This window comes from Nannospalax galili, unplaced genomic scaffold (genome assembly GCF_000622305.1).
Source record: "Nannospalax galili isolate Female #2095 unplaced genomic scaffold, S.galili_v1.0 scaffold2406, whole genome shotgun sequence".
Taxonomy (NCBI): Eukaryota; Metazoa; Chordata; class Mammalia; order Rodentia; family Spalacidae; genus Nannospalax; species Nannospalax galili.
In genome coordinates, this window is record NW_008355167.1 from 1 (window position 1) to 25,538 (window position 25,538).

At 42.2% G+C, this 25,538-nt stretch overlaps 1 protein-coding gene across 6 annotated transcripts in view; it reads right to left on the minus strand.

Moving 5' to 3' along the window:
- Positions 1 to 5,827: 5,827 nt before the first annotated feature.
- Snx19 (sorting nexin 19) overlaps positions 5,828 to 25,538 on the minus strand; it is a 41,121-nt gene continuing 21,410 nt past the window's right edge. For 2 of the 6 annotated variants that reach the window (XM_008852287.3, XM_008852289.3), the window contains 3 exons: positions 8,652 to 8,836; positions 7,725 to 7,812; positions 5,828 to 6,252 (listed from right to left, as the gene is read on the minus strand). In XM_008852287.3, coding sequence (XP_008850509.1) covers positions 6,117 to 6,252; positions 7,725 to 7,812; positions 8,652 to 8,836 — 409 coding nt within the window. In that variant the 3' untranslated portion in view covers positions 5,828 to 6,116. Of the gene's footprint in view, positions 6,253 to 7,724; positions 7,813 to 8,651; positions 8,837 to 24,244; positions 25,379 to 25,538 lie in introns of those variants that run through there. The other 4 variants (XM_008852288.3, XM_017802968.2, XM_017802969.2 and 1 more) reach the window with 4 other exon arrangements.

Sequence of the window (25,538 nt, forward strand, 5' to 3'; positions counted from 1 at the left end):
TCCTCTCCAAGAGCAATATGTACTCACAACCACTGAGCCATCTCTCCAGTCTATTGGGTTTCCATCTTTTATTTTCATTTTAAAAGGTAGCCAGCATTGTCTCTGTATGTTGAGAACCACCAGGTGTGGCTCAGGGTGTGGAAATAATGTTTGGGATAGACAAGGGAGTTGACGGCCTGGTACAGGTGACCAAGCCCAATTCTGTAGGCATGTTAGTCTCTATCTGCAGTCAGCCCTTAGGGCTCTCTCCTGAGAAATCCCATTTGTGTACAGCAGCCTCTCTCCTCACAAAGCAGGGATGCAGGCTTGCTAGCTGGACTTCACCCTTCAGTGGTTTCATTCTGTTTTCCACAAGGGCAGTAAGAATGACTGTCCTGTGATTTCTGGCCTTTCCAGTGGAAATGAAACAGAATTGGCCAAGTTATGGAAGAGCTTGGCCAGCTGGGCCTTTGACTACAAAAGCATCACGGTTTCCCTCCTCTGCTATGACCGGCCACTCCCTATTACCCATCCCCTTTCCTATCCAGAACTGATGAAGCCTCCGTTCTTCATGCCGGGGAAAACATCTTGCTGTGGTGCAGAGGACAAATGACTGGTGCTGATGGGACCCGAAGAAACCCTCGCCACCTGCCTCCTCAGAGTCATGGGGTAAAATCAGCATGCTGTCGACATTACATAGCACAGCATTCACACTTTTACTAGTTATCATCCCAAACCACCAAATATAAACTTGCATTTTTACAAGATTTCAGGTGAATGGTGGACACAACAGTTTGGCAAGCACTATTCTAACTCACTGCACTGGCTCTGCAAACTACAACTCATTGATCAAATCTGGCCAGCTGCCTGCATTTTTAACACAAACTTTACTGGAACACAGCCTCGCTTATTTATGGATTGTTGGTGGCTGTTTTCATGCTACCATGGAAGAGCTGGGTGGTCACAGCCAAGAACTTACAGCCGCAATGCCTGCCTGGAACATTTGTTCTCTGATCCTTTACAGAAGTTTGCTGGCTGCTGTATTAGACTGGAGAGTTCTCAAAATCTGGTCTTGCTCTGCTTTGCAAGACAAAAAAGGCAGCTCAGCATAGTGATTATGGATTGTGCTTACAGAAAGATTACAATTTGTATCTAGACTCTGTCACTTCCTCAAAAGTAACTGAGTCAACTTGTATGTCATACTCCCTCATCTACAGAGTAAGACCAGGACAGAACCTACCTCACACTGTTGATGTGCCGGTTAAGTGCTTCAAGTGATACCATCAGAACACATCAGCTCTTAGACTTCCACGGGGGATCTATTGGCAGAATGAATCCCTATAGACACAATGTCTAGCAATATGTATTGTCTGCTGCTTCTTTGATAACCTGTTCTTTCAGCCATCTGACCTTCACTTAGTATTCCTTATCCCCGGGAGTAAGTACAATTGCAGGACAGTGTGATGCCATTTTCAATATTTCGTTATTTTTATTTTGTGTGTATGAGTACATGGCCTGCATATATGTAAGTGCACCTGTGTAAAAAAAGCACTGGCTTCCCCTGGAGTTGGAGTTATGGATGGTTGTTAGCTGCCATGTGGGTGCTGGGAACTGAGCCTAGGTCCTCTGCAAGAAAAGCCAGTGCTCTTAACTGCTAAGCCACCTCTTCAGCCCCCCTCCTTCAAAAATATTTTTATTTATCGTGATGCCATTTTTTAATGAGTTTGAACTGATCGGGGGAGGGAGGCAATGAGTCGTGAGATTCCTGGAGGGCTTCTGGGAAAACGATCCCTCATTCTTTGGAAGAAATCATAAAGGAGGTGCCCCATCCTTTCCCAGACATTAGGCCTGAATGAGATGCCAGGAATTGCAGCAAACATGGAACAGTGGTCTCACGATAGGGTGTCAGAGCAGAGAGACAGAAAATAAGCTGGGCTCTTATGAGGTCCCAGAGTTCTGAATAAGTCAACCTCTGGGACTCGCCTACACATTCACTGATTTCAAATTTTCTTAGTAGCATCATTCCTGTTCAGATCATTCTCATACAACCCCATCCAGGATCTGACAGCTGCCATTGGATGCTGTGAGCAAGGGATGAGTGGCAGCTGGAAATGAATGGGCTGTGAGGGGAAAGGGAGGACTCAAGATTTGGGTCATACAAGTCAAAACCACAATGAAGCAGCACCTCACATGGGTTAGGATGGCATTATTAATGTGGGTGTGCATGTGTATCTATGTATGTGTGCCAGAGAAACTGAATGTCTGTGCACTGCTGGTGGGGGATGGGGAAGGGACGGCAGTCCCTGTGCAAAAGTGTGGAGGTGTTTCAAAGATTGAAAAAAGAATGACTATGTAATCTAGCAGTCTTACTTCTGGGCAATTATTTACTTAAAATCATTGAAAATAGGGTGCTATACAATATTTACACTCCCATTTTCATTCAATTACTCAAAATAACCAGGAAATGAAAGCGACCTAAATGCCCATCAGTGGATGAACAGATGAAGGAAATGCGGCATAGCTATAAAATGGCTATTATTGCGTCTTCAAAAAGAAATTGTCACAAACATGGATGAACCTGGAAGACATAATACGCTAAGTGAAATGAACCGGTCATAGGGTACATGTTGCATGATTCCACTTACTGTGCAATTTAGTTTGCTCTTTGATGCTGTAATGAAAACACTGATCAAACCCAGCGTGGGGGAGGAAAGGGTTTATTTCAGCTTACAGGTTATGTCCATCATCAAGGGAAGCCAGAGCAGGAGCTCAAGCAGGAACCTGGAGGCAGGACCTGAAGTACAGACTATGGAGCAACACTGCTTACTGGCTAGTTAAGCTTTTCTTTTTTTTTCTTTCATTTTTATTTTATGTGTATGAGTGTTATGCCTATGTGTATAAGTGCACCCGTGTCGTGCAGTGCCCACAGGGACAGAAGAGGGTGTTGGATCCCCTGGAACTGGAGTTACACACGGTTGTTAGCCACCCTGTTGTGGCTGGGATTCTAACCTGGATCTTTTGTAAGAACAGCCAGTGCTCTTTTAACTGCTGAGCCATCTCTCCAGCCTCCTCAGCTAGTTTTCTTATACAGCCTAGACCCACCTGCCTAGGGAAGGCACACTCATAGTGGGTTGGGCCCTCCTATATCAATTAACAATTGAGAAAATGCCTCACAGTATAGTCACAGGCCAATCTGATCTGGGAAATTCTTCAGTTGAAGTTCCCTCTTCCTAGGAGACGCTAGTTTGTATTAAGCTGACAGAAACTAACCAACACACATATAAATTCATATAAACAGAAAGTGGAATGGTGATTTCTCCACCACCACCACCCACCAGGGGGAAATGAGAGGCTGTTGTGTACTGGGTACAAAGTTTTAGTTACAGGAGATGAAGCTTTTAGAGCTCTGCGGTACAAGCATTTATAGGCAAAAATGCACTGCACCATTTAAATTTTTAAGAGGGCAGACCTTGTACTTTGTTCCTTTACAACAATAAAAAAAATCATCCTGTATACTGGAAATTAGGGTAACTTCCAGTAATTTTAAAATTTGTACATGTTCCTATGATCAGATTCAGGAATATATGTTCCCCTAGGTTTTATGAAATCTGAGCCACAAGTATGAAAATAAATGTGGGCTATCTTTGATGATTAAACACAGCTTTCTTGAATTCAAGTAATGGCAAGGATCACATTTAGAATTTGACAGAAAGAACTCAGTATCCATCTCTCATCTTTTAAATAAATGTGCTACTAAGAAGAGAAACAGGGTGTTGATCTTAATTCAAATACTAAAATTCTGAGTTGAATGTGTAAACTTAGTCACAAATAAATACCCACCCAAAAATAGAAAGAAAAAATAAAGAAGAAAAGTGGGTCAGCATGGGCCCAAAGCCTCCATTTTTATCCCACTTCCAATTGGAGTGTCATTCCCTGATACCTGTGGCTCTCCCAAATGCTGATCATCTCTTGTTGTCTGAACCTGCTACCCAAATATGGAGGGTCTTTCTCAAAGCCAGATGGGTTTTGATTATTGCCTTGGTGATATTTATTTCCTTCCTGGGTTAAAAGGAGAGTCTGAGGACAGCCTACCTTTTGGGAGCAGATGGAGTAGAGGTGGGGTCTCATATAACATGAAATACAAGGAAGTTCTGTGGGCTGGAAAAGTCAAAAGGTTTCTTAGAATTTATTGCCTCAGGGATTTCATGGTGTGTCAGGTTATCAACTTACCTTCTGTGGCACATGTGAGCCCAAACTGGTTGCAGAGCCAAAGCAATGTAGATGGCTAGGTACACGAGAGTGGCAGGTATGGGAAGCAAAGAGTAGCAGAAATCAGGGCTTCCCACTCAACTTACCTTCTGTGGCACATGTGAGCCCAAACTGGTTGCAGAGCCAAAGCAATGTAGATGGCTAGGTACATGAGAGTGGCAGGTATGGGGAGCAAAGAGTAGCAGAAATCAGGGCTTCCCACCTCCACCTATACAGAATAAAATGGTCCATACCGCAGGAGCCAAAGGATCAGCTCTAAGGTGTCCCTTGAACCCACAACCCCGCAGGCACTCAGAAGACAGTATATTGAGCTACCTATGCCACTGAAGGCTGAAGGTAGGAGATGCTTAAGAACTTTGGAGCCAACAAGTTTTAAGGCCAGAAGAAGCCATGAAACTTTATCTCATTTACCTTCTTGCCTTAGGTGTGCAAGAATAGCACATCTAAGCATTCCAGTTACATCAGAATAGAATTTATGGTTATGAGCCTCTCAGGGCAGTGGGGGTAATATGATTTTGCAACTTTTTTCTATGAACAACTTTGCATGTGCATCCCATACTTCAGAGTCTATGAAAACTTTGATGTTGGCTTTTGAGGCCTCACCCATTCCCACCCATGTGGAAGACCCTTACCCACATGGATGCTGTAGTTCAGTGAAAGTAGGGGATAGTCACATATGATGCTAGAGAGCTCAGGGGTCAGCCATGGTCTTCGTTTGGTACCACATCATGCCAGCCAGTCACACGCATGTATTGGGCCTTGTGAATTTCTGTCTGGCTCCTTTTCTTCTAGCAGTTCCTCTGAACGGCTCCATCTTTCCAGTGGATACTAGTGTCGGTCACAGTGCAGCTGCTTACACTGCTGGCTTCTTAAGAACTAAACCAATCCTTAAGGAACAGGAAGTAAAATCTACATCCTGCAAATCTGCTACATCATGTATTTGGACCAAATGTTTCTAGTCAAAGACTTGTGAACAGAGACCCCCTCATCCCCTGGTTTCTAGTCTTTTTGCATCCTCAGCCACAGAGCAAGTACTTTCCTTCCCTTAGAAACACTGAGGGCAAATACGTAACTTGTCATGCAATTATGTTGAAGATAGAGGGAATGTTATAAATCCAAAAGCTCATTAGCTCTTGGGTAGGGACTGAGAGGAAACTTAACAAAATCTGTGCTGTAATCTCTTTCAGGAAAGGGTGTGAAGGGTGGGGTGGATTTATCAGAAACTTGATCATGTGTTTTGAAGCCTCTGGACAGGAAAAGTATAGCCACCCAAGGAAACAGCCTTTGTGATATCCTCTATAAGGATGCGGTGTTAGAAAATAGCCAATGAGCAAGAAGTCCCTTGAGAAAAACTTTCCTTCCCTCTTCTTCTGGAATTGCTGGGAAACTAGGCAGGATCAAGGAGTGATCACAAATGAACTTTTAGTTTCCAGGTAGGAAAAGGGAACTCTGAAGATTGTTTTCTCCTCCAAGGAAATCTGGCTATAGTTTTTCTCCTGTACTACCCAAAACTTGTGCACTGGTGGATCAGGCACATGTACGCATAGAACCAGGCTGTTGGCAAACCACCTTGGTAGTCAGAAGACAAAGGAGAAATCTTTACTTCATAGCTTCCATTTCCACACAAATAGGACCTACCCACCAGCAGCAGTCCACACACTACAACAGAACTATAGACATTCATGCAATTGGGACGTATTTCCCTATCACCTGTTACTAAGGGAGAATGGTGGGAGAACTGAGTCACTGATACCTAGGATTAGTCATTGATACCTGGCCTAGCTCCAGAGGGCACAGGCATCCTAACTGGTCTCTAGGTGTCTGAATATATATCTTTTCCCAGTCTTTGAAGAATGCATGAATAACTCCTAACTAGGGGGAACACCCGTCCTCTTTGGGTTGCTTGGGGAATCTGAGGCAGAGGTGGTTGTGGCAGACTCCTCAACAGAGGCACTGAGATCCAAGAACTCCAGGATGATGTCTCCAAGGCAGTAAATCAAATGTCTGAAACAAATGGATAGAAGTTAGAAGAGAAATACAAGAAATATAAGATGCTTCAATTATTATCATAAACTTCAACAGTCTATAAAGCAGCTGCTATGAAATAAATATTTATTGCACTACTAAAGGCTACAACCCAACTGTGCTGGGTAGCTTCGGCTGTGAACTTGACACTCCTAGGAAGAGGGAACATCAACTGGGAATTGCTTCCATCAGATTCCCTCTGGCCAATGTGTGGGGCATTTTCTTAATTGTTGAGTGATGTGGGATGGTCCAGCCCACTGTGGATGGTGCCACCCTTGGCAGGTGGTCCTAGGTTCTGTATGAAACAGGCTGATCACAGGCCAGAAGAGCAAGCTAGTAAGTACTGTGGTCTCTGCCTTAGCTCCTGCCTCTAGGTTCCTACCCCGAGCTCCTGCTCTGGCTTTCCTTGATGAAGGACTGTACTGTAAGCTGAAATAAACCCTTTCCTCTCCAAGTTGGCTTTGGCCAGAGTGTTTTATCATAGCAATAGAAAGCAACTAGGACACCAGCAAAGGCAAGAATAGTACTTGAGACCAGATAATAGTGCCACTTCTCTTTACACAGTTACGTCAGCACATTGGTGCTATTCTGTAGAACTTTGAGAAAACCTACTATTATGCCAGATTATAGACAACTACTGCTTCTAATAATGAATCACTATAGAATTACAAGCTACTCTACATGAATTAAGACAAGACCAGGTCCTTGAGGACTGAGACTTAAGAGACATAGTTCAATCTGGGATAGGCTTTGAAAGAGGGGTGCAAGGGTATTTGATACTTTTCCAAAGCCTTTTAGTCTTAGGGATGGAATCTATCTCTTCTGAAATTTTCTAGAAGTCTTTATTCAGCATTTTTCAGTTCCTTTATCTGATTCCAACTTTACATTCTTGTCTATATCCCAATAAGCAATGACAACTTTTAATCCCAGTACTAATCACAGCTTTGCTGTGAAGCTGGGAACCTGTGTTGACAGTCATTATGTGGCCTGAAATACACAGGCCAGGGTATGTTCTTGCAGTGTTAATATAGACTCACAGATGTTGGGAAGAACTGATAGACACGGTTCATCAGTGTAGTGCTAATGAGCTAATATAACTGTGTAAAAAAAGAAGTGAAATCTTATAAAATTTAGTCTCAAGTACCATTCTTGCCTGGAGGTTAACAGTGCATGTTTAGTAGCTGATGTGAAGGCCTACACTGAGTTCTCTCAAATACAAACAGTGGCTGGTGCTATAGCAGCTTATGGTCATGAAGGTACCTGCTCAGAAGCTGCAGCATGGCTTGCACTTAGTGTGTGTAGAACCTGGAGAATGAACTGTGCAGTCAGCGGCCCAGGCAGAGTAGGTCAGACAAATAATCCCATTCTGACTGTGGGCTCCGTATTTACCAACCCTGCCACCTGCAATCACAAATGGATCCACTGTGCTGAGTATGCATGTCCCAGCCTACCTGTTGGTGAGGGGTTGCTGGAATGACTCCAGGACTAGACTCCAGCTCAGCCGGCACCTGTTCACACCCAGGATTTCTACTAAAAAATCTGAAGAAAAAGTCAGATAGGACAGTTGTGACTACCAAAGCCTTAGAATCAAAGAACAAGTCTCTAGGATCTCTGCCATCTCACAGACTGGGTACTTCTAGCATACCTCCAAGTCACATAGCCAAAAGAAAATCCATAAAACAGAGAAAAATGTTATTCTTAAGTTAGGTATGTAACTAAGAATGGGCCTCAAGGGAAAGCTTTGCAATGTGCCACAAAAAGTACAGGTACTACGTTTGAGGTCACAGTTTATGTTGGAATACAGATTAATCAAACTGATTCTCCAGAGCTGAGTTCATTACTCTTCTCTGGTTGCCACAGCCACAGACAACAAACTGCCTTTCCTGCCCTCCAAAAACAACAAAAGAGAAGAGGGGGAAAACCCTTCCCCAGGCTGTGTTTTTACTATTGCTAAGGATTCAGTTTATCAAGTGTGAGCTCTGCAGGACACACCATGTTCTTCCCTGGTTACAAAAGCCATGAGCTGGTAGAGAACTCAACATCATCTTCTGGTGGGGATGGCTCTGAGACCTGCCCCTGCAGGAACAGCTTCCTCAGACATGCCCCAAAGTTTTTAACCAAAGAATCTGCAGGACTGTCTCCTAGTATTTAGGCCACAACAAAGTAATCCCTTTCATTCCCTTGCCATCACTTGAGTTGGGGATAAGAGAATCACAGCCATTATACTGTTTGTAAGCAGGAGAAGTGGCTCAATAGGATTTTGAATCTAGCTACTTTGAGGACCCTTTTAAAAATAGGGATGAGTATGGGGTAGTGATGGCAAAGCAGGATGGAAGAGTATACGTCATCAGTATCATCCATGTCATTGGTTCAGTCACCTGGCAGGACACCCATCAAGCTTTCCAAAGCCTGCTTCTTAGTAGCGACTTTCTGTTCTTGAGTTCTTACTGGCCGTGGAAACTTAGGTAAAACTCCACCAGGCCAGATGGATTCCCGAAGAAGTCGGAGGTACTGCACCCAGTGCCGGGGACATGTTAGATTAGCCACCTGTACCTCTAGCCACCTGTGGTAGATGAGAGAAGAAAGCTTAGAAAATCCAGGAGTTTTCAAGGCATGGGCTGAAAGTTTATGTCTCCCTCCTGACTTACATGTTGAAATCTTAACTTCCAGATGATGATATTAGGCTCTGAGATGATTAGGTCATGGGGAAGGAGCCCTTGTGAATATGATTAGAGTGCTCGCATAAAGGAGACCTAAGACAGATCCCTCACCTTTTACCAAGTAAAGACAGAGAGAGAAGATGGAAGTCTACGTCCCAGGAAGTGGATTACTGAATCTGCTAGTGCCTGGATCCTAGACTTTCCAGCCTTCAGAAGTATGAGAAGTGGATTTCTGTTGTTTATAGTCCACCTACTTTACGGTATTTCCTTACAGTAGAGAGAATGCACTAAGATGGCATGAATTGTGTGAGCAACCAGAACAGGGCAGAGTTGGCCCCAACTCTCACAATGGAAACCAAGCCAACTCAACAGCTGGGATCACAATTTCAGGATAAGCAATTGTAATAATATTCACTAGAATTTGGCAGAGAAGACTGAGGACTCTCGGGGTAAGGCTGCACCTAACTTTTCCAGTACTCCCCCAGTGGGAAGCATTGCAATCTCAGTAACCTGCACACACTGCCTCAGAGTTAAGCCTTTGGTGATTTTACACAATCTCTTCATCCTCCACCCTTCCACTCTGTATGTCCACTGGCCTTCAATCTGTCTTGAAGATTTCCTACACCCGTAATTTTCTTATAATCTTCTCATCCACAAACTCCCCTCCTCTTCTGAAAGGCCCCACTTAAACACGCCTACCTCCGTGAAACCATCCTTGACCAGCCCAGTCAGAAGTGCTCTCCTCCTAGTACCTCCTTTGGCATTCAGTGCTGTAGCACAGACTTGCTACTAACATTTTACAATGGAATACAAATTATTTTCTCATGTGTTTATAGCTCTACTTCTTCAACTAATTTATCAGTACCAGAGGATTCTGTGTCTATACTTCTTAAAAATTCCCCAAAGTACCTTACTGCTCAAGAAATGTTTGCTGACAGACAGCTGTTCTCATGATAACACAGATATTCTCCATTCCCCCCTTTGTCTTGCTTTTGAACACGAGTCAATAACTCTGAGGAGCAGATTTGCCAATTCTGGAACTCAGCTGAAAACCTGGAAGGTATGTCAACAGTCTCTGCAGTTGTCTCTGTATTTTTTCACAGTGACATAGTTCCTGCTGAGGCCTCCTTAGTATGTATGTCCTTAGAGAGCATGGCTAGACTGGTTGTGAGTGGACCATCAAACACTTCAACTCCTGCCCTGAGGGCTGTTTGAGACCACACTACATGGCAGCTCACACCATTGCTCTTATACCCCGAATTAACTGTCTTCCATCCAAGAGCAGAGGGGCTGACAAGGTAAACTTTATTTAACCTCCACTCTGCCAGACAGTCTGCATTCCTCTCAAGCTGGGCATTCCAGCCCTGGGGGCTGCAACCCCCCAAGCCCAGGGCTCACAAATGATTCTAAGAATAGGAAGTCTGAAAGGTAACAGCAGGGCAAGAATGGCAAACATCAATGGAGATCAAGAGTGGCACAAAGCTGCTCTTGCCCAGAATAGCCATCACGATCGTATCTGTTATTATTAGGGCTGCATCTCCTTTTCAGAGGGCTTTTCATTGAGCAGGCCTAAGCCGCCTGACAAGAGGGATCCAGTGGCAAGAAGAATTCCTGTTCCTGTTTATAGAAGAGGGGCACCAGAGGGAGGTGGCTGCATGGCCTGATCAGGTTCTCTGCAAGGGATTAAGTGGCCCCGGGGGTCCCTCCTTCACCTCAAGCCACACACACTTCTACACCTTTTACTAAGGAGAACAATGTATACTAGGCTCTCATCTAAGACTGGAAGGATGGAGCAAAGTCTTACTAACTAGAGTCTTCTAGAATACTGGGAAATCCTAGCATTAAGACACATGTAGCCAGGATGAAGCTCAGCTTCTCATTCACATACACAAATAATAAGCCAGCTGGCCCTTTGGTGCTAATAATGCCTGGGATGCAAACTCTTCAAAGTAATCTCAGTATCCACATGATCTTTCCTTATACAAAAGTGAATCTGATACTTCAGCCATCTTCTGGGCATGTATTATAAGACAGGAGCTGGATTCTTTGGGATTCACATTAATTCATCCAATGAGGAGAGGATCTCACATTGCATTATTGCAAGGATGTGCTCTTTGCTCTCATCCATAGTGACTTAGCATCTCATGCACCAACGTGAGATGTGAAACAACTTTTACTATGTGGCAAAATATGAATTTATACAGTCTCTATGACTACAACTTCTCAAACTCTAAGTGTGACAAAAAAATCAGGACAAAGAATCGAAGCCTGAAATGGCAAAAGTAAACTCCTGATGACAGGACTGAGCCAATGAGCCAAATGGGAGCAAATCAGCAGCACTGTCAACAAGCACTGGAACCTGAGGAAACAAAGCCATGTAAAGCAGGGCCAGGTTGAGGCACAGAGCTGGTCAACAGAAGGCCCTGGAAATCAGCCCTAGGAATGTCTGGCAAATGACAGAAATAGAACAAACTTCAGGGCTACAAATGAGGGGTAGAGAAGGTTCCAGAGTAGCTCCTATGCACAGGAAGCTGCAGTGTGAGCCTTTCTCATGCTTTCTCACACCTTACAGGCCACATGTGACATAAACGCTTCTTTCCAGAAGTCTCCTCATGCCCAGGCTTCTTCTGCAGCTCTGCTTTTTCCTATCCTGACTTCACTTCCCAGTCCTAGGCAGCAAGTGGAGAACACTAGGGAAGAAATCCTTCCTCGAGTGCACACAGCTTGAGGGGTGGTACCTTGCTATGAACAATGAACACTGCAGTCTAGCAGGGAAAACCAGAGTGCAAACCAAGAAAACTGCCACCACAGCTGCCTGCCTAAATGCTGTGTTTCTCATACACCACAGTAGCTAAAACTTGTAAGCCGTTATTTAATCCAGTTTCTATCTAAGATATACTTTAGTATTATATACGATGATTCCAAGGTGGTAAATGGAAGCAAACACCAGATAGTTCTTGGAAACAATGGACAGGAGTGAGCTTTCTCCATTCTCTCTGTTCCGTGTTCCCTTTCTCTTATTCTGTCACTTTTCTCTAAGAAATGTTCCATGCGGCCAACTACTTTTCTCACTTTACTGACTCCCTTGGTCCTACTGGGCTAACTTGGAAACTGATCCACAGCAGAGAAGGCAAAGTGTAGGAGCGTTAAAGAGCATCACCCACGATCCTTTCTCATTTTCTCCCTTCCTCTGTCTATTCCATGTTATTCTATTCTTTCTAAAGTTGTTATTTATTTTTTAAAATGTTTATTTTTATTTTATGAGTGTTTTGCCTACACGTATGTAAGTGCACCCATGTCATACAATGCCCTTGGAGGTCAGAAGTGGGGTTGGATCCTGTGGAGCTGGTGTTACAAATGGCCGTTAGTCTCCATGTGGGTTCTAGGAACTGAACCTGGATCCTCTGTAAGAGTTGCCAGTGCTCTTAACTGCTGATCTAGCCCATAAACAATTTTATTTATTTTTTAAAAAAGTTTATTTATTACTCATTTATATGTATTTCTATGTGCATGTATGTGCATGGGTGCTGTCAAAGGTCAAAAGAGGGTGTCAGATTTTCTGGAGCTATAGTAACAAGTGGTTGTGAACTACCCAATGTGGGTTTTGAGAACCAAACTCTTGTCCTCTGTAAGAGCAGCAAACTCTTAATTGCTGAGACATCTCTCTAGCCCCATGTTTTTCTATTCTTAACACAGGAATGTAAAGGTTAAAAAACAGATCTGTATTGCTACAGCTCCCTTAAAGTAAGGGGATGGAACCACAGTGGAGTTTCAAGGCTCAGTTTCTGGAATCTGTTGGTATCAATGACTGCCCCCTGCCCCACTTTGTGTGTGTGTGTGTGATGGGATCTCACTATGTAGCCCAGAATGACCTTGAAGTTGTAATCTTCCTGCCTTACCTTTTGAGTGCTGGTATCATAGGAGTGTGCCATACAATCAACTTATTTACTCTTAGGCTAACAGAGTTCTAAAATTTCAAGGTGGCTATAAACACACACGTCTCTCACTATTTATTATGTTACTTATACTGCACCATTTACTAACACAAATACTATTGTTTATGTAACACAAGACAGATGAAGTAAACAAGCTAAAATAAATATGGCAGAGAATAGCCTCAAGTAGCACTGGTTTTATTTTCCATCACTGTTCCAGGTCTGATATTTGATTTAGCGAGAGCTCTTTCTGTCACTTTACCTCTATTCCCCCACCAAAAAAGGGGGAAAACACAAATTGAGCTTTAGTCTGTCAAGCCACCTCTGAATGGAAGCCTTATTAGAAGCCCCCCAAATAACAAACAAAACCAATACCCCCTTTCTCTTCCCCCAGAAAAGGCTAAACAATACAACAAATTGCCTTAGGACATCTGGGGCATGTAAGCAGCATCTCCTCTGACAGGTATGGACATGGACGGAGGGTGTGAAGATTAGAGCTTGCCATTAAAGGCAGAGTGCATGCTGTCCCACGTTCAGGAGAACCTGGTCTGAAATAACTACAGATAGAGGAATAGAGCAGGGGCTAAAAAGGAGACAGGGCTTAAGATGGCACTTCAAGGTTAGAAGGTCATGTCCCATCAAAACAGCAGAATCAAGTCTCATGAGTAAGGGGGGAAAACTTTAGAGACCATCTCTAATCCAGTTAAGTTCCCTTCACTTCTTTTCTAAGAAAGCTGCATAGCTAAGAGAGGTAGGGTCCTGAATCACTGTGGCTTAGAGACAAAGAGAACTATGTAATATAAAGTAGAAAATATCTGCAAAAACAATAGCAACATTCAAACGAAAATTCCTGGTGCAATAACAGACCTCTTAATTATGGACTGGCTATCTACTGGGCTATACATCTCAGACAGCCCACAAGGATTATGCTCTAACTCATCCCGAGATACCAAATACAGCTCAAAGAAAAAGAGGGAAAAGATAATCAGGTTACAGCAGATTTTCAATATTCTGTTCTCATGTCTGCAGATAGTTTCTATCATTTGAAAGAGACTTAACAACAGGTTAGAAGTGTTGACTCATCTTATGACCTTTAAAGCATAAAGCAGGGATTTCAGCTTCGATAGCTCCTGATGGTTTGGTGCTAATTCTCTGATGTGAGGGACTGTTCTACACATTATAAAGTGTTGAGCAAACATCCTCAACCCTCTACCTCAACTAGATGCTACCTCTGACTACCAAACTATCTCTAGATATTGCCCCACATCCCCTTAGCATAAAATGGCTCAGTTGAGAATCACTGCCTTAGATCAGCGTCTTGTGGATCCAATGTATCCAGCTACTTTTCTAGTGAGTTTTAAGCCTGGTAGTTTAGCATAGCATATTTCTTACTTTGAACTGGACATCACTGGAGGCGGGACATCATTGGAGGACATGCTTTATTATTTGTAGCAACATTTTAAAACTCTAAGTAGAAATAGATTAGAATAGAAAATGGAGAAGTGCGTTATACTTTAGGATATCTTGTTTTTTATGTACGTATATGTGTGTGTGTGCAGAATTAATGTTTGCATGTATTTGTAGGTATGTGTGTGTCCAAAAGAAGCTGCCATGTAAGATTTATTTCTTACTGTAGACAGACGTTTTCAGAAAAATTTCAAAACAAAGTAGCATAACAGACTAAGAGTTCTGAGAAGAGGAAAAAGTCCAAGCCATGTATTCAGCTAAACCAATACCCATTTCACTGTCCCTGAAATGACAGTAATGTCTTACACCATGAACACTGTGCTGGTCTCAGCACACTGAGCACTGGCTCAGTGCTTGGCAGCACGAATGTATCTATAGGGTGGGAGAGAAACCAGGTCTTAGGGAGACATAGTGTGGACTCAAGGCCTTTTCCCATTAAGTAAGTTGCTTTTGACAATTTCATACTCGAAAAAGCAGCTTCTCTGTACAAACTCTGATTCCTTTCCCAGGCCTCTGTCTTCCTGCTATACACCCTTCTTGTGTTTACACACAGTCCCCACTGTCAGTTTGCAGTTCTAGGCTTCTCAGTCCCATAACTGGCCAGACTACTGAACTGTGTCTGAGAAAGTTCAATATTGTTGCCCTCTGACTGTATGTTCAAGCCATCATCCTTTCCTGTCCTGTATAAGAGAATAATGAGGAGGAAATGAACTTTGAGGTACGAAACGCCATCCTCTTTCTTCCAATGCCTATTGTAAAATCTAAAATGGATTACTGAGTACGTACAAACTTCCCTAGACTTCTGCTGTAATGTTTTAGGTTATGAATCCACATCTTTAAAATAACTCCATCAAGAGAAGACCTACCTACCCCTGCTTATGCTACAACTCAAGAATCTGAGCTCCTTGCTTTTATATCTAGGCACATACAGTTATTTTTTTATTAGTTACATGTAAGTTATAGATGCTAGGCTATTTGCATTGTCTAAAAAAATAAAATAAAAATTAAAAAGGCAAAAAAAAAAAAAGAATTTAAACATTCTTAATCAAGGAACTTTAAAAAATTGCCTGTAGAACCTTAGAAGTAATCTTTATCAAGTTGACCAATTCCACACATGTAAACACTGAGAACCACTAAGGAGCATTTATAGCAAGTGACTTAGAGGAACATACACCTTGAGAACTAGAAGGAAACTTACCCAACCTCCCTTCAAAACAGAACCTCTGTAACATCAAGGCTTTGGTCAGTGAGTCTAGAAATAAGTTTTTTACCTTCTGCAATTTATTAGCAATGTGACCTTGGGGAAGCTTAATTAAAAGTATAATTTTAGCTCACAAGAAATGTTCCTTACATATTGGGAATCTGTCTCCTTGTGAATTTTTTTTGCTTATTCTATCTCTACCCTCTGGGTTAACAGATGTTAGGTCAAATATGTCCTAAAAGATGGCACAATGCACTTTAAAATACAGTTTCTATACCTGCTTTATTCTCTTCCATAGGTTACACATCCATGAATCCTCTAACGTCACAGCTGGGCACCCATCAGCCACTTCATGAATATCTCATGAATGATGGAGAGAAATGTATCTCATGCTAGCTCTATTTTCTAGATGTATGCTGTTTTATGATTCCGCTCTTAAAACAGAGCGCCCAGAACCAAACATACCTGAGATGTATCTGATCAGCAGTGTGCAGGGATTAGAGCCTTCCTTGATCTAGATGCCAAACTTCAATTCTGACAGCCTATGACTATGTTGGCTTTGGGACACACACGCAAAAGCATCAACTGACACCACATTTGCAATCAACTAAAACTGCAAGTCCGCATATATACACTGAAAACACATCCACGGCCTTTAGTTAAGCCTGTATTTGTGAAATTTAAAAAGAAATCTAGTAGTTGGGTGTAGCACCACACACCTGTAATCCTAGCACTGGAAAGGTAGAGGAAGGAGGACTGTAAGTTTCAGGCCAGCCTGGACTACATAGTGAGACTCTATTTCAATGAACCAAAATGTCAAAGAAAAAAAAGCTACATTTTAGATGATAATTTTTATTTCTACCAAATATCACTTTTTGGTCTTGGATAATCATGCCAAACTTCAGAATCTTTTTGAATATTCATTTTGTCATTATGCCAAGACTGAAGCTGCTTACCAAGTTACTCATAAAAAGAACCTGACAGGGTTAAGACCAGGAACAATGTTTCATCACTAGAAATTTCTTCCCAGGATGACATCAGCTTATTCACATTCCTATGCAAAACCATTTCAACTAGCTATAAATTACTTAGAAATGCTATTTTGTCCAGGCCATATATATCCATTTTTATCTATATGCCTATTAAGACAAAAGCCTGTTGAAATCCAAATACAAGGACACTGTCATGGTGTTCCTTTCATAATCCCATCAAAGAAAGAAGCCATCCTAATTAGGCAGGACACATTCCTACAGAACCCATTCTTGGGCTCACTATTTTTCTTTTCTTGGGTGTTTAGAAACATCTATTTCACAATATGCTAACTTCCAGAGATTGAGGTCAGAGTCTATATTCTTTTATCCACTGTTTTTTAAGGTAAGATATTTGCCCCCCTCTAATCCATTTCCAAATAGACATTTTCTTAAGGACCTCGGATTTCTAGTGGTAAACGTAAATTCATTCAGTTTTATGGATTATAATTCATCTATGTTCAGTACATGAATATAAAACTGGTTAAGGCCGAGTGTGGTGGTGCACACCTTTAATCCCAGCACTCAGGAGGCAAAGGCAGGCAGATCTCTGTGAGTTCAAGGCCACCCTGGTATACATAGCAAGTACCAGGCCAGCTGGGGCTACAGGGAGACCCTGTCTCAAAAAAGACAAAAAAGAAAAAAAATCAAAATACAACAAAACAAAAACTGGTTAAGCCAGCTGTGGCTGCACAAGTAGGAAGTAAATTACTGAAAAGGATGAATAAGGAGATCACAAGTTCTAGGCAAGCCTGGGCTATATCTGTGGCCTGGGACACACGTCAGTGGAGAATGCCATATGCAAGGCCATATGCAAAGCCCAGGTTCACTCCCCAGTACAGAACAAAATGAACAAAACACATTAAATGCTCTATTACTCCCATTTCTGGTGTAGTCTTTGATTCTACTTTTATCATGTTTGTTCAGTTCTTATTAGACCATTATCCTTGTCAGTGAAACCAAAAAATGGAAATTAAAAAGTCCAGCAAATAGACTCATTTATTTGCTGTTGAAAAAATAAGTGCTTTCCCAGTGTAACCGGCTAATAGTCCAGCATCTATCGCAAACAGTATACACATTTTTATTGATTGCTGTTTGCTTTTCAAAAGTCTTTCTCTCCTAATATTTACCCACAGTTTTGTTCCTTCTGCGTTTAGGCTTACTGGAGCACACGGTCCTTACTAGTTCCACCACTACTGATCTTCCCTACTCAGTCTCTGCACCACTTCTGTTTTCTAGTACATATTCATCTAGACTCTGATCTCAGTACTGATCCTGGTCTCACTTGATGCCAATTCTTCTTTTTCCCCTCATTAGATGCATGTGCTTAATTTGCTCATGCACTTACTAAACCTATACGCACTGGCTAAGCATTTTGTAAGTGCCAAAAGAGTAAGACGATAAGGCTTGGAAGGTAGTGAGTAGATCAGACTTACTCTTGAGGCTGTGTCCTTGAGCATTTATCACAATAGTGACAACCCCATAATAAGCTGTGAAATATTTACTCAATTCTGTTCCAAAAACTTTAGGGATACTTCTGGTGCAGTATCTGAATTCTGTTTATCATTGTGGTTTATAAAGCAGCATAGTTAAAAATCTCATTCTCTGTTAATGTTTTTCTGTAAATTCTAGTATCTCTTATCCACATCTGTTTTTCTGAGCCAGATGTTTTCCACAATATCTAATTTTTCCTTTAACTGTTTTTCAGCCTCCCCCTGTTCTCTGGGTGATGGGTCTCCTTCAAAGCATACACTTTCTGCTGTCTGTAGTCAGAATTTACCATGCGAGTTATCATAGCCTATGGCACAGAACATCTTAAAACCTTCTCTGGATATAAGCTACACAGGTAAGTAAGTACTCATTCTGCATATTCCTTTCTCTTCCAAAGACACACTTATGCAGTCAAGGATGTAGCTCAGCTTGTTTGCCTAGCATGCACAGAGTCCTTGACTTGATCCCCAGCGCAACATAAAGTAGGAGTGGTGACCTGTATCCCTGCACAGCACTGGTGAGGTGGAAGAAAAGAGGATTAGAAGTTCAAGTTTATTTTCAGCTACATTCTGAGTTTGAAGCCAGCCTGAGATTTTGAGATAAAACCATCTCAAAGCAAAACAAAACCAAGAAAACAAAATAAATGAACAAAAAAATCTACAAAACTGAAAAGTAAAGGTAGACTTACAGATAGAAAAAAGGTACAAATACTATCTGGGTCTTAAGTTTTCTCTCTTAAAGCTAGCATTTTTAGAGACAGAGGACACGCTTCTTCAAGTGTCATCATTTATTTGCACACAAATCAAAGCTGTTGATTTAATAGGCAGTAGCATATTTTCAATCACAATCTGGACAGTGTTCAGAAAGAGATGGTGCCATTCTGTCAGTCGTATTTCTCAACCACAAGGTAGAATCTCTGTACAAATTGTTCTTGATTTCTCCTTTTCCTTGACCTCAATCCAATACCACACACTGTTTATGACTGACCCTACCACCTCAACATCTCGTGAGTGTACCACCTGTACCAACTGATGGCAGTGGCCTCAGCTGTGTTCCTCTTCAAATTCTGTCTCCATCTGTGAAACCCTTTCTTAATCTGTCTCCCTGGCTCCAACTCTGCCTCCATATCCTTAAAGCAATGTTCAAGTAATTTTTCCAAATTGCCAATGTGGTCATGTTAGCACTGTGTTTGCTTGCAAATTGTTTCCCATCAAATGGACAGATGCTATGTTCTTCATATGACTCACAGGGTCCAAATGAGTTAGCTCTCATGTGATTTTTTTTTTTTGTACATGGTACATTCTGAATCATATTCAACCTCTGTGAGTACCACAGAGAGGCTACACTGTTTTACTGCTCTGCCTTGATGCTCCATGCCTTAATGTCTGATGTCAACATCTCTCATTTTTTACATTCTATCTCTGATATCACTTGCTCTGGAAGCCTTTCCAGGGTCCCTCAGAATTGGCTGGCTAGTCCTTTCTCTGAATCATAAAGAGCTCTTTTTGAAAAGCGTCATTTTATACCAGAACTCCTTATTTATAAATTTGTATGTCTAATTAGATTTCTTATAGTAGGTATTCTGGGTTATTCATGTTTATGGAGGAAGACAATGATAGATTTAAAGAACTGTGGACAAGATAGGGTGTGGTGGTGCATATCTATAATCCTAGTACTTTGAGACAAGAGGATCATGAATGAGGCCACCCTGAGCTACTCAGTGATACTTTGTCTTAACACAAACAAACAAATAAACAAGTAAGCACTGGGCATGGTGGCACTCACTTGTAATCCTAGCACTTGGGGGGCTAGACAGCAGGATCTAGGGTTTGAAGCCAGCCTGAGCTACATATTGAGACCCTGTGTGAAAGAAAACAAAAACAGCAGAACAACAACCAAACAAATGAAGCAAAACAAATATTTCCAACAGTTTGTGAATAGTATAGAAGTCCTTCATATTTAGCATTTCATATGTATTTATATAGATATGTAGCTATAAACCTTAGATTCACTTTCCTAGCAACCTAACAAATTAAAATGTGAGCCAATACACCAGCTGCAGGCTGGGTGTTGTAAGGAGTAATAAGTCAGCTGATCTCAAATGAAGAATTTATCATGAATAATCCATGCAATGGGCAATTTACACCTACTTATGCATTCCGATGGAGGGGAAGAGAGGTGGAAGGCAAAGAGTGGGGTCAGATATGGTTTCTTTCTACACACTACAAATCCTAGAGAGGACAGACAGCTCCCAGCTGCCAATGCTTTTGCTGGCTTTCCTGGCAAATAAGCCCAGAGGACAGAAGAGGCCGAAAGTCAAAGGCAAGCAAAGAGGGCTACGATGACTATAAATCACATCTGTGTTTTGGGAAGTGTCTCTGATGACTGGAATAGCACCAAACTGCTTCCAACCCATTATATGAAACCAGTAAGAAGAAAAGAAAGTAGAATGGGGGAAACAAAGACCAAAATCAAAGGCCAGGCTCCCTTTCTCTCGTCCAAGTACTAACCAGGCCTGACCCCACTTAGCTTCTGAGATCAGACTAGATCGGACGTGTTCAGGGTGGTATGGCCGTTCTAACAAATACAGAATGGAAGAGAGCCACTTGCAGATTCTGAGTCCTTGGGATAAATTAGCGTGAGTGCCAAGGATGCTATGCAGACATTTGTTCCAGATTTGCCTATTGCAACACCTTTAAGATTTCACTTTGAAAGTTAATTATACAAATCTAGTATCCTCTGAAGACATTCGAGCCAATTTTTTTCACCCAGCCATGTTGCTATTAAACCACAGATAACTGCAAACACCTCTGTGATGACTTGACCACTAAGAAGTTTAATAAACTGAGTTTTGGCTTCCTTCTCTACAAAATAGGTAAATTCTTTTCGTCACAAAGTTATCATCAAGATCAAATGAGTAAAACGAAAGCATTTTTGAAAATGTTGTATCTGTGCACGTGACAGAGAAAGAGGCTCCTTTAGATCCTCTCAACAAATCCTACCAGGTCCAGGGAATGAGGCAGTAGCAGGAGTGACAGAGCCAGGAGGTTTGCATTGCATGCCTCAGTTTTTCATGCAAAACTTACTCCCTTCCCAGCAGGCTCTGCAAACAATAGTAAACCACTAGTGCTGAATGAGGACCCAGACTGCAGAGGGACCCGATGGGGTTAGGCTAACACTGAAAAACTACTTCAGAATCCTTCCTGAAGGTAAACCTCTCAAGATAAACAATGCCACTTTCATTACAGGACTCCAGGATCCACAGTGTCCCTTGTCCTTTCCCTGGCCCCATGTGAACTGCAAGTCTGGCTCATTCATAGTCCCCAGGTAGTTATTCTGAGCCTGCCTTTCTCAGTGGAAGAGAAGGCAGGGAGGTGGCCAAAGAAGGCGAAGGTAATAAATGGGACCACCCATTCAGAAGAAAATTGAGTCAGCTGAAGGGGAAAGGGCAGGGAGAGGGTGTGAAGTCCTTAGCCCTGGGGCACCAGGAAGAAAGGCAAGGCACAAAGGAAGGAAGAGGGCAGTGATTTAGTGGTTGTCCTGACAACCTGAGCCCCAATTGTTCATGGTGACTTTACCTCACAGGGAGTGCTCCTCTCTTGGCTGAGGGCATAGAACCAGCACTGCAGGGAAGGAGAAAGGAGGTGGAGGGAAAAGAGCTAGGTAATTATGTGCTCTTTACTCAGAAGAGGTCCAGGTCTCCAAACTTCCCCAGATATTAGAGGTACTAGAGTTAAGAGTGTGCTCAGCCAAGATTTGGAAAAGAATTACCTCAGAGCATATTTAAATAAAAAGATATAGCAGGGCTTCAAATTAGGCTGTGATTATGGCTAGAGAAGGCTGGAAAAGACTAGCCTTGAAGACAAAGGATCAACAGGAGAAGCAGATGTCCAAGATAAGAAGCCAGAGAAACACTGGCAGGGTGAGGGGGTAAAAAGAAAGGTAACTGTAACAATTACCTGGTATGGAAGAGTTACCTAAGGGTTCAAGTTTACTGTTGTTAGGCTGATTTTCAAAACCTTCTCAAGTTGAAAGCTATCCTGATATGAAGGTGTATTAGTTACTTTTCTGTTTCCGTGAGGAAATACTATGATCATGACAACTTACAGAAGAAATAGTTTATTGCTTATGGTTGCAGAGGGTAAGAGTCCATCATGGTGGGGAGGCATGGCAGCAGAGGCAGCCAGAGCAGAAAGCTGAGTGCTCACATCTTCAAGCAGCACAGGAAGCAGAGAGAAACTGGAAATGGGGCAAGGCTATGAGCTCTCAAAGCCCACCCCAGTGACTTGTAACCCTCTACAAACAGCACTACCAACTGACCAAGTGTTTAAACACATGAGCTTATGGGGGATGTTCTCATTCAAACAACCACATAAGGATATAAGGACCGAACAGTGGCAACTCCAGAATCTCTGCACAGTGGGAACTCTGGGAACATCATTTGTGGCTAGAAAACATGGGGAAGTAATACACAGAACAGGAAGAGAAAAGAAACCAGAGGAAGAGAGGAGGGGACTGTTGGGGGCTAACTTTGATGTTGCTTTATACAAGGAGTCTCCTTCCCAAGAGGGCTCAATTCTCCCTAAGAAATCCAATCCATTGTTGCTGACATTATATTGCAGCTAGACTAAAGAATGTTTGCTACCAGTGTACCTCTGCTTCTCTCCTGCTCCACTATCAAGGTCTCTTCCTTCACAGGGCACTTAGAGACAATTCTAAGGACAGAGTAAAGAGCCAAACGGCTCTGGAGGGGGTAGCTCAGTGGGAGCACACCTGGTTGGCATGTGAGGGGTCCTGGGTTTAATCCCCAGAACGTGGAGGAGGGAGGGATCAAAACTGAGTGTTAATATGTGGTTGCTTCTCTAAAGCAAGCTAATTGGAAAGAGCCATATGATCTCAATACAGGGCTGAAAGAAATAGGAAATGTCCATGATTATATTACTGACTCACAAAACTAGCATCAGGGCAACCTGGGCCTGTCTCCACCTTAGTGAGATAATCACACATCTCTAAACCTTTGGGCTTCAAAAAGGCTCTGAGTATGGATGGGCAAACTAGCTCATAGAGCCTACTGACAAAATTCTTCCAACTCAGATGTCTGACTGGTTCATTCCATTCTGAATTCTTAACGGATGGAACCTACTCAAAGGGGCATCTCTGGCAGAACACACTGATCAGAGAAGAAAAGTATGCTCAAGACCCATCAGAAGAAAGGGTTCAGGAAGTGTGAAAGATGGCAGAAACTCTGCTTGTTTATGTCACTGACACTATGGAGTAGACTCTTAATCATACAGCAAGCCACAGAATGGCTTGGATAGTATCACCGCCAGGGCAATGGAACTACAATTGCACACTAGGTCTTTAAGAAAGCACATGGACACTGCTGAACCTGCAGCGCCACCTGGTGCCTGCAAGGAAAAATCCTGTACTCATTTAGCAAGCTGCAGGCATGCCCACATGCACTCATTCAGAGTCTGGCTAAAAAATATTAAAAATTAACTTAAAGGCTAATTTTTATTTAAAAGTATAAGTAATGCACCTCTCCTCTGTTTAAAAATCTGTCAACATTTGATGTACTCTTTAGCTTAAATGATACCTGCCTTAAAAGGAATAGCCCCAAATATACACCTTTATCTATAAAAATTTATCCTAAAATTCTCTTTCCTTTAAATAACCTTGTGAGTAAGGCACTGCCATTCCCATTTGGTTAGTAACTGAGGCAAAGGGAGGTTAAGTGACTTTCTTTCTAGATCACACAGATAGTGAGATACTAGGCAGGATTTAAATTCAGATCTGTCAGACTTCAAGGCCTAGAAGATTCATTTTCTCTGCGTAGAACGAGGGAAGTCTAGAAGGTCCGACTGCAGGGCATACTTCTAGAGAGGATAAGCTCAGTGGGTCTCACAGTGGGGCATAAGACAGCCACGTGCATGTGCTCTTTTGGAAAGGAGATTGCCACTGAAATGGCAGATGGCCTGAAAGGAAAGCCTCTTTGTTTAGGCTCAACCATGACTCTGGAATTGGAGCTGCCCAGTTTAAGACCTGGGAATATGCTGTGGGAGAGGCTGAAAGACTTAGTATCCATCTGTGTGTCTTGCTGAGAGCACTGCTGGGGATGCCCTAAAGTTCTCACTAGTGATGACAAAGGGGCTGATTCAAGTTGAGTAACATGTGACCTTATACACTTGCCCATTTGACACAAATTTAATAAGCACCTATGTTTCAGGCTAGGTGTTTAAGATGTAATAGGACATAGTCTTTGCTCCCAAGAGTCTTATACAATCTTAAAGATGTTGTCAAAATGTCAAATTCTCAGGTTCCAATGTGTAGTTACAGGTAGGCAACAGATACCAATAATGAAAGGTTTTGGGTTTAAACGCCTTGATAGTCTGGTTTTTTCCCCTTCACATTTACAATGACTAGTCAGCACCTCTACTTGAGGATATGAGAATTTAAGAGTAAGGAAAGTACACTGAAGTACAAACACATAATTCACAGGCAGAGGTATTCCATTACAACAACCTGTTACAATGCTAAAGACACATTAAGTGGAGATGGTCAGAACATGACAGAAGGCATGTGATGCTTTTAACATTATGGTTTGAGAGTGAGTGACATCCACCTCCCAAATGCCAGGCAGACCACAAAGGAAAAACTGCTGGGGCCTCTCCTGGCCCAGTCCATAAAGGTCAAGAGCTTCCTTTAGCATAGGCTACTGGAAGAGACATAAGACATGCAGCAATCCTTCTTCCCAAGGAGACACAATACAGTTCCAACAAAGCCATCACCACAAATGATGATGATGATGATAATGATGATGATGATGATGATGATGATTCCAGCATTTCTGAAAGCAGCCCAAGTCAATAATACTTTTAGAGTAGAAATAATATAAGAAACCTCAAGATTTATTTGAGGTTTGGATCTGGGACTCCTGAAAAAGTATGTATTTTTTTTCTGGAGAAGCAGTCCAGGAAGAGATCAGGCATATGATACATCACGGCACCAGGGCTGAACTGGAAGAAATGAATGAAGTTAGGAGCAAAGGAACAGATTGCATCTGTTTCCTGACTCTGAATCTTCATCTTGATACTTTTCTCTAATTGAAAGTAGGACACGGAAGAGAAAAACCCAGGGAAGACTATCTCTGGCTTAGGAGTGCTTAAGAATAAAATCAGAAGAAGCTGATGAAATGAATTTATGTTGGACTGTCAGATGCACGTGACCCTGACCAGTCTGACGGAAAACAAAAGAACAGACAGCAATAAGACTCCACATCTTTCATGTGAGGCTGAGTCCAGTGCCACTGCCTTGTGAAGAAGCCTGCACAAAAGAGAGGCAGTGTAAATACAGGAAGTCCTTGGGCATTAAAGTTGGGATCACTACGATTTGGGTTATTTAATCTGAATATAATTTTCCTCATTTGTAAAATATGTCTATTTCACAGAATTGTACACTATCACATGAAGTATGTAGCTGCTTA